This window comes from Sodiomyces alkalinus (assembly GCF_003711515.1).
Source record: "Sodiomyces alkalinus F11 unplaced genomic scaffold SODALscaffold_4, whole genome shotgun sequence".
Taxonomy (NCBI): domain Eukaryota; kingdom Fungi; phylum Ascomycota; class Sordariomycetes; order Glomerellales; family Plectosphaerellaceae; genus Sodiomyces; species Sodiomyces alkalinus.
Genome location: NW_021167082.1, coordinates 2,849,679 through 2,857,641, shown reverse-complemented (window position 1 = coordinate 2,857,641; position 7,963 = coordinate 2,849,679). Strand labels below are relative to the sequence as shown.

The 7,963-nt window shown below is 47.8% G+C and overlaps 3 protein-coding genes across 3 annotated transcripts; 1 reads left to right on the top strand and 2 right to left on the bottom strand.

The window, feature by feature from the left end:
• Nucleotides 1-3,301: 3,301 nt before the first annotated feature.
• On the top strand, nucleotides 3,302-5,247 carry SODALDRAFT_276432 (hypothetical protein; the record flags this gene model as incomplete). The annotated part of the gene is made up of 2 exons (XM_028608018.1): nucleotides 3,302-3,395; nucleotides 3,491-5,247. The coding sequence occupies 2 exons, from the start codon at nucleotides 3,302-3,304 to the stop codon at nucleotides 5,245-5,247; spliced, it is 1,851 nt and encodes a 616-aa protein (XP_028467259.1).
• Nucleotides 5,248-5,333: 86 nt separating this feature from the next.
• Nucleotides 5,334-5,776, bottom strand: SODALDRAFT_359394 (hypothetical protein; the record flags this gene model as incomplete). Its single annotated transcript, XM_028614176.1, has 3 exons — nucleotides 5,334-5,371; nucleotides 5,539-5,575; nucleotides 5,666-5,776. 3 exons carry the CDS (start codon nucleotides 5,774-5,776, stop codon nucleotides 5,334-5,336), a joined length of 186 nt encoding a protein of 61 aa, XP_028467258.1.
• A 304-nt stretch (nucleotides 5,777-6,080) lies between these two features.
• SODALDRAFT_339777 (hypothetical protein) lies at nucleotides 6,081-7,369 on the bottom strand (the record flags this gene model as incomplete). The annotated part of the gene is made up of 3 exons (XM_028612883.1): nucleotides 6,081-6,345; nucleotides 6,462-7,064; nucleotides 7,212-7,369. The coding sequence occupies 3 exons, from the start codon at nucleotides 7,367-7,369 to the stop codon at nucleotides 6,081-6,083; spliced, it is 1,026 nt and encodes a 341-aa protein (XP_028467257.1).
• Nucleotides 7,370-7,963: the final 594 nt, after the last annotated feature.

The window sequence follows — 7,963 nt, the reverse complement described above, 5'->3', positions numbered from 1 at the left end:
AATAAAATCAGAGGCGCCCCCTAGCTTCGTTACGAATAGTATAGGTGCGGCGGTAACTAAGCTACTTATATAAATACATTCCTTATCTATGAGATCCGTTATTATTTTCCCTAATATAAGGAGCTCTTCGCGCGATATATTATAAAGCGGGCTTTACGGTAAGGCTTATTCGTTACTATTACTATCCTTCTATAAGTAAACCTTATAATTAGCGCTAGCTTAGTATCAGGGTAGGCGTATAGAGTATCAGGGCGCGAATAAGTCGCTGAACTCTTATATTATACTCTCGGGGATATATTCTTATAGGTCTACTAGTTCCTTCGCACTTAGGGTCTTTTCGATATCTTTTAATAATATAGCCCGTAAGCCCTTTTCCTATCGTTTTCCCTTCTAGTACTATAATTATCTATATAATCCTATAAACACTAACCCTATTATTAGTTCTATAGTACGGATCTCTTATACTACCTTTAGCTTTTCTTTATCCTGAAATCGGATATCGATATTAGCTACTCCGTAATAAAGCCTTTATTCCTTAGCGTAAAGGACTATAGCGTTATAGTTTATCTATAAAAGCCTAAGAAAAAGATCCTAGTCTAGACCTAGCACTATATACGCGAAACCACGCTTAGTATACCCTTATATATCTTATATAGAGACTATGATACTAGTATTACTAGCCGGTTTAGTCTTATCCGAGAAGCCTTTTAGTAGTTATTTCTTCTTATCGATTAATAATAAGCGTATTTTTTAAGTAAACTTATTTATAGCGGTATAGTAGTTATAACCCGTATTTATAAAAGCGTTTATTAACCTATTACTATTAACTCTTACTTAGATTAATACTAACTCGCTCCGTAATAGCGGTTTAAACTCCTTTTACTTATATTACTCTTACGCTAATGGCTCCGGTACCCGATTTCGTACTAGAGGTACTCTTTTTCCGAATCTTTAGTATCCTCCGGAATATTTTCGGATTCCTCCTATTAAGGGGATATTCGGGCTATTATATCCTTCTTACTCTTATAATACTATTAGATATAGCCCTTTTTCTAGTAATTCTAATATATAATATTCGCGTAGCGGTTAGGCTTTTATTAAGACCCCTTAGACTCGCTAACCTTATTAACTTTACTTATAGCGATATTATTATTAGCGTCCTTAGCTAGTTTATAGGGGACGGGAATTAGTTAGTACGATTTACTAATACCCTTTTATCTTTACGCGATCTTTTATACTTTATTAACCTACTCGGTATAGGTATTAAGGAGGTTAGCTACTACTAGGCTATTATATAGTCTATTATTTAGGGCGCCGTTTTAAGGGACGATACCTTAATATAATCTCCCTAATTATAGCCTTTTACTTATACTAGGTTCCTTTTAAAAGTAAGTAAGAAGCGCGAGAATAGTTAGTCGGGTTTTTACTTTACTGATTAGAGGGTATTAGTAGTATAGCCTTATTCGTTACGGTCCTTATATATATAATTAAGGTAGGCTATAAATTCCTTTAGGTTAAATATACTATTTATACCTCCGTTACCGAAAAGGGTACTAACCACCTACTAAGGCTAGGTATCTAAGTATATATTAATTCAATACTACGCCTTTTTATTACTATAAAATAGCGGACCGTTAAGTTTAAGCTTTAGTCGTATAGTTTAGGATTAAGCGGTATATTCTATGCGTTTTCCACTAAATTTTACGGGAATAGCGACTTACTATACACGGTATAAGAGTATAGGTATTAATGGCGGGACGGGTATAGTAGTCTCTGGCTTTAGGGGTCTAGGTAAGGGTAAGGGCGTAATAATTAGTATAGGTGCTAGGTACTTAATAGGTATAAGGTACAGGTTAAGTTAAGACCTTTCGAGGGCTATTTATATACTAATAAGTATATTATAAATAAGGGCGATATATATCCTTACCGCTTCCTATACGTGTTATAACACGCGTTTATCGATTTTATTATATAAGGTCCTTATAACCTACCCTTAGCCCCTTAGTAGGCTTAAGGTGAAGTAACTAGGACCTCCTTCTATATAAGCATCGAAGCTTATAGTCTTATAAGTTCGAATATATAACGGCTTATTAGAAGTTATTCACGTATTAAGGCCGAAAATATAGTTTATTCGAACTAAGAAAGCAAAGGAGAAAAGGAAAAGTCTACGCGGTATCTAGGCGGCTAAGTATATATAGGATCGCACGGGCCTTACTAGGAGGTCCATGCTTCTTAGTTCCGGTTACTACCAGGGACTATTCCACGGGCTATAGCCCGTCACACTTTGCTATTTATAGGTTAAAAGAAAGCTATGATTTCTTTAAGGCTATTCTAAGGTGCTTATTTAAATATAAAGGAATCTAAGAGATATTTAAGCTATAGTTAAATAGCTATAAATAGGGGGTATATTAAGATTATAGGGCTAGCCACGCTTAGCTTATAGTGTTTAACCTTATACTTACCTTAGTCTTTATATATCTTTAGTTTATTTTCTTATAAGGCTTAGTAGAGTAAGCTGAATAGAGGGATCTAATTAGTTAAAGGAAGTCTATATATAGGGAGCTTTCTAGGACTATATTGCAGGCTTTTATAGGAGGCCTGTAAGGCAATCTAATCCTCCCTTTCTCCACTCTTCTCTATAGCTCTGGCTAGCTATTCGCCCTCTATTCGTGACAATTCTTTATGAATATTATTTAAGGTACCTTAGGTATTTCAGCCTCGTTTTTGCGAACGACCTTCCCTACCTACTGAGGAAATTCTATCATGACCTTCTAAATTGCCATATCAACGTCTCGGAATTAAGGGCCTGCCAACGCCCAAGTCTGGAGAAGTGCTATTTATCTTAGGGCACTCCATCAATTCGCGCCGTAACTCCAATGAATTGATCCCTTATCATACCGACAGCACGGAGTCAACGAGGACGCTGTTCTTCCTTATTATCCACGGCCCTTCTTTAGCGTTGAGGACCGTCTCATCTGACAGCTTCTGCGATCCTCGGAGATTTCTCCCAGAAACATAAGATCTTTTCCTTTCAGCATACTCTCAATGATTTCCACCCTTCGCTCATGCAAGGTCATATTTTCTCTTCCATTACCTTTGCTACCCTCCCAGAACCGCCCCACTCGGTTGTCAAACTGCCATGTCAGACTCACAAGACTTCCACCTGGTAACCATACCCCGTAGCGATGGTCAGGACACCGGCCCGGGATACTGGCCAGCACCTGTAGATGCTACCACAGGCACTAAGTCGAAGAAAGCGATCAAGGATGTTCCAGAGAGAACGCCTAGGGCAAAACCACAGATGCTGCGGCTTGCGGAAGATGACCCTCGATTCATCGAATGGCGTGTCAAGCTGGGCATCTTGCTGAAGCAAGAGTTGTCCCCGAACCCGCAAGGTAAGCCCTTGATCCCTCCGGTCCCTTGACAACGACTCCCGCCCCCCCTTCTTCGTTGCAGGAAGACATCTCGTCCCGTCTGACATACATCCCAGATGGCCTTCCATGGTACGTACAGTTCCCACGGGGGTATTGGCTGTACGAGAGATCCAAACATCTTTGGGTTTCGGGTTATCCTGTCAAATCGAAACTTTTCAAGAGCCCGCAGGAGTTTGGTGTCCATTTGCTGTGGCTAATCTCGGGCTCCAACGATCCTCGTGACTGTTGCTGTGTCCACTGCAACCTTCCAAAGTCTGGTGCTTCGGGGGAGGAGTTGATCGTTCAAGATGGCCCTCGACTAGCTGCTCCCGCAGCGCCTGTTTCGGCTTCTGCCCCCGCTGCTCCCGCTTCATCTGCTCCAGCTCCAGCTCCAGCTGCTCCTCCAGCGGCTCCTCCAGCTCGTCCCCTCACTGCCACTACTGTTACAGCGCCTGTCGCGGGAGCATCTCCGGCTACGCCCACGCCACCAGCCAATATATTCAAAGCTCCAGCACCACCATCAAAAAATGCGAACGCGACAGCCCAGAGTGCGAAGCCCTCTCCTGTATCGACTCCAGCACCTTCTGCCTCCGCAATGCCACCAACAGCACCGTATCCTAGGAAGGCAGAGCCTCCAGTGCAGGCGAGCACTGCGTCCCCGGCACCGAGGCCAATGATTCCAGAACCCCCACCGCGCCCAACGCCCCTAGAACAGACTCTGGTTCCTTTTAATCAGAGCACGTCGCCCCTGTTCTTCCGCACTGGCGAATTAGTCTGGTTTTCCGTCGCCCCTAGTTGGCGCATCGGCCTAATAGCCAGGTCGAATCTCGCGGCCAAGCAATACGAGATTCTCCCTATCTCCCACGGCCTCTTCAACCAATCCCAACTGCAACTTAAGCCCGAAACAGCCCTACGCCCCTTCCTCGCCTTCACGGTTCCTCCGGTGTCTCTCCCTGATCTTTCCGACAAGTCTTTCGACAAAATACCGTGGGATACCCTTATCGGTGCCGTGGCCGCAGAGCCCACCAAGCGCGAGCCTCTTCTTCTTGACGCCTCAAAATTAGCCGCCATAAAGATCTCCATGTCCTTCTCGTTGTTCACCCGCATAGGCGACTCGGAAGGTGGACGCAAAACCAACTACCACGGCATCTTCCTGGGCGCCGAGCGCATTGAGGTTGGCGATGCCCTCCGTGTTCGCGTCCCTCACGAACAGCAAAATTTGATGCCCCGCTGGGCGCTCTCCCAAGCCCAGGCGTCTGGCGCCTTCCTTGGTCTGCGCGAGATTTGCACCGCGCGTGACACGCCTGGCTACGTATTCTTCAAGGGCGACCTCTACATCCCTATCACGGGCGAGCACAACCCAGGGGGGGTAGAGAACGACCCCAACAGCGGTGGAGACCCTGTCATCGCGCCGGATGAGAAGCTTCCGCGGGCCCTTCGCGAAGAAGCCGCGTTCCGAACCAAGTTTGCGCCCCGAGAACGCTGGCGCCTGGCCCTTCTCAGGCAAAACACCGTCCTCCGAGAGCAAGACATCCAGGGCCGATTCTACCCATCCGCCCGCCTGCTTCCGGTGCTCGTGCACCCCAACGCGAACCAGCTCCAGGCAGAGCTGCAAAAGGGCGTCGTGCGCGACTCGGCACGCCAGTTGAACCAACGCTTCGACACTTTCAAGGACGGGTATATCGGGCAGAAAGCTGGGCGGGTTGATGCTGTCGGTGCCGCCATTCCGCACGGCAGCGCAGCTCTCTTTGGGTTCGAGCCCGTCGTCAGAGAGGAGGCGCCGCCGTTGCCTCCCTCGGCGGGCGCTGAACCGGCCGGTATGATTACGGGGTAGACGCATTTGCGAATATTCTACCGGAAATTTGATAGTGGATGCATAGGATGGTGGGAGTAAACTCGACTGGATAGAGTCTCTCGGGGTCAGCGTATTCGCAAATGGTTTGCTCGAGATGGCTCGGCTGTATAATTTCACGAAGCAAGAAGCGGATGCAGGAGTTGCCATTCAGGTGACATATTTAATGCTCCATTTTAGATTTTGCCTCAATCACTCGTCCACTCGCTTCACCGACGTACGGGTACGGCCCTCATGTCTTCTTTATTGATCAAACTGAGTACCTTAGTAAACGTCCGGGGCCTTGAACGTGGTTGAAGAGAGTGGACATCTAAAATTGGCCAGACACGAGTGACAGGATGCACGGTGCATCAAACCGAGGCCCCGGTACCGAAGAGCACGATAGTCACAGTCGTGTCACAGTTGAGGTAGAGAGCGTGTGTTTGCGCTGGAAAGCATGGTAATGTTCGTGATGTCCCGGCACGGAGCGAGGCATGAAGGGAAGCGAGCTCAAGATACGCAGACAAGACATTTCCAAAATACATAAGATGGCCAGATCTAAAGGATGAAGGTCTTTTGGTCTCATGCGGTGAAAAACAATGTCCGAAGTTGAGTTCCAAGATAATCTGATGATGGCGTTGGGATCTCGTGGTTGAAGGAGAGAATAGAAGGGGTAAAAAGAGGGAAAAAAAAAAACAGAGTGCAAACTGGCTCTCATTCAGGAATCCTCATTTCGACAACAAACAATAAATCAAGTCTCCGTTTTGGTCTTTTGTCTTTCAACTGATCATCTAAAACAAAACAAAGATATAAGAATGCATAAAGCGCGAACGCGGTCATCCGGTGGGCTCGCCAAGTTTTAAAGACTCAATTTTGGCCTGTACGCTTTTCAAGACGTCTGGGTCTGGTTCTGGTTCAACCTTGCGAGGCTGAAGTCGTGGGCATTCGGAGCACTTCCCGTGCTCACATTTCTTGCATGGGGTGTCGTCAGGAGCGCCGCCCGGGAAGATGGTTTTGCACTCATGGCATTCATGGTGTGGGATGGCATTGGGACCGAATTCATCCCCGGGATAGCCGAACGGATATTTGTCTTTCTTGGGTCTGTGGGTACGATTAGCAAAACGAAACTAACCAAGGCAAAAAAGAACAAAAAGAAAAAAAAAAGAAAAAAAAAAGGAATTGAGGGGGGTCGCCGAGAGAAACGGGGAATGACGAACGGATCTCTTGGGCAATCGGTGCAGCGATTATGATTGCACTGGCTGCACTGCTTGCTGCCAGAAGAGAAAAGGGCGCCGCACTCGTGGCAGGTGCGCCTAATCCTTTGCCGCGGCTTCTTGTGAACCAAATCCTGGCCTCCCGTCTTGCTGGGCCGCTTGAGAACGGGGTCGTTCGAGTCCGGGTCGTAGTCGGGCATGATCGGGGCGTTCTCCTTGTTGGCTTTGAGCAGCGCGGCACGGCGCTCGCGGCTGGCGATCTTCTCGGCCTCGGTACGCTTGGGAGGGTAGCGCTTGCACTTAGTCGAGCCGCAGGCAGGGCATTGTTTCGCAGAGGCCCAGTTGGCGTTGCAGGCGGCGCAGGCACGGCGGACGCGCATGCGGATTGGCTTGTCGACACGGAGGGCGGTTCCGTCGGTGGAGTACCATTCGCTCTGCGTGATTTCGAGGCCGTATTTCTCGCCGAGTCTCCTGGCGCGTTCTTCGAATAGTTGCTTCCTCTCAATCCGGCTCACGCCCTCCATGTCTTCGTACTTGCTCGTCTGGGGAGCTTCCGGCGCCGCGGCGGCGGCGGTTTGCTCTGCAGGCGCGCCAGGCTTGGTTTTTCTGCGAAGGGCTCGTCCATTAGCGTGGGCACGGAAGGACGAGAGTGGTCCCATGGAAGTGGTAGGCGCATTTCGTGTGGTCACAGAAATTACAGACTGGGAGCATAAAAAAGAAAAACAGAAGTAGAAGAGGACAGGGCATTCATACCTGATAATATCGGTCCCTGGCGTCGAGGTGGACGGCAGAGCGGACATGCGCTTGGAGCCATCGGCCTTCTTCAAGATGGTCTTGGCCCGGGAAAGTAGCTTGCCCAGTCCCTTCTTCTCCTTGGGAGTCGAAGACTCGGCTGGTGCGGACGAACTCATGTCTGCTGATGCGTAGTCGAGTGTGTCGCTGTCAAGTTAAGATTGGATAGCATGCATTTGAATGCGAAGACCGAGTGGAGTAGTCGAGTCGAGTAGTCGAGCGTCGATGGCGGTGACATGCAAAACGTATGGCGGTACAGCAGGCCGACCAACAGAACAGGTAACTGGACAAGGCGAGCGAGTCGGAGACGGCAATTGTAGAATCCCCTCCAAGAAAAAGACAAAGAAAAAGAAAAAGAAAAAGAAAAGAAAAAAAGCTGGTATTCGTGGATTCGGTGCAGTATCGGTCGAAGGACGCAAAGGCTCGAAGACTATTGTTGTGGCGAATGGCGATTTCTCTCTGGAGGAAAAAGACCCTGATTATTCCCGTCGCACGTTCACAAGCCAACCACTTCTTTCTTAACAGCCTTTTCCTTGATCAGCGTCGAATTGACCGAATGAAGAATATTACCAAGCCGGTTTGAAGAAGGTGCTGTTGTGTGGCCGACGTCGAGTAACTCGAAGTCGCGGTTCTGACCTGTTTTGGTGGCAGTCGACAGGTTCGACAGTCGGGCGAAAAGAGTAAAGAGTACACGGTTGAGAAGAAATGAGACG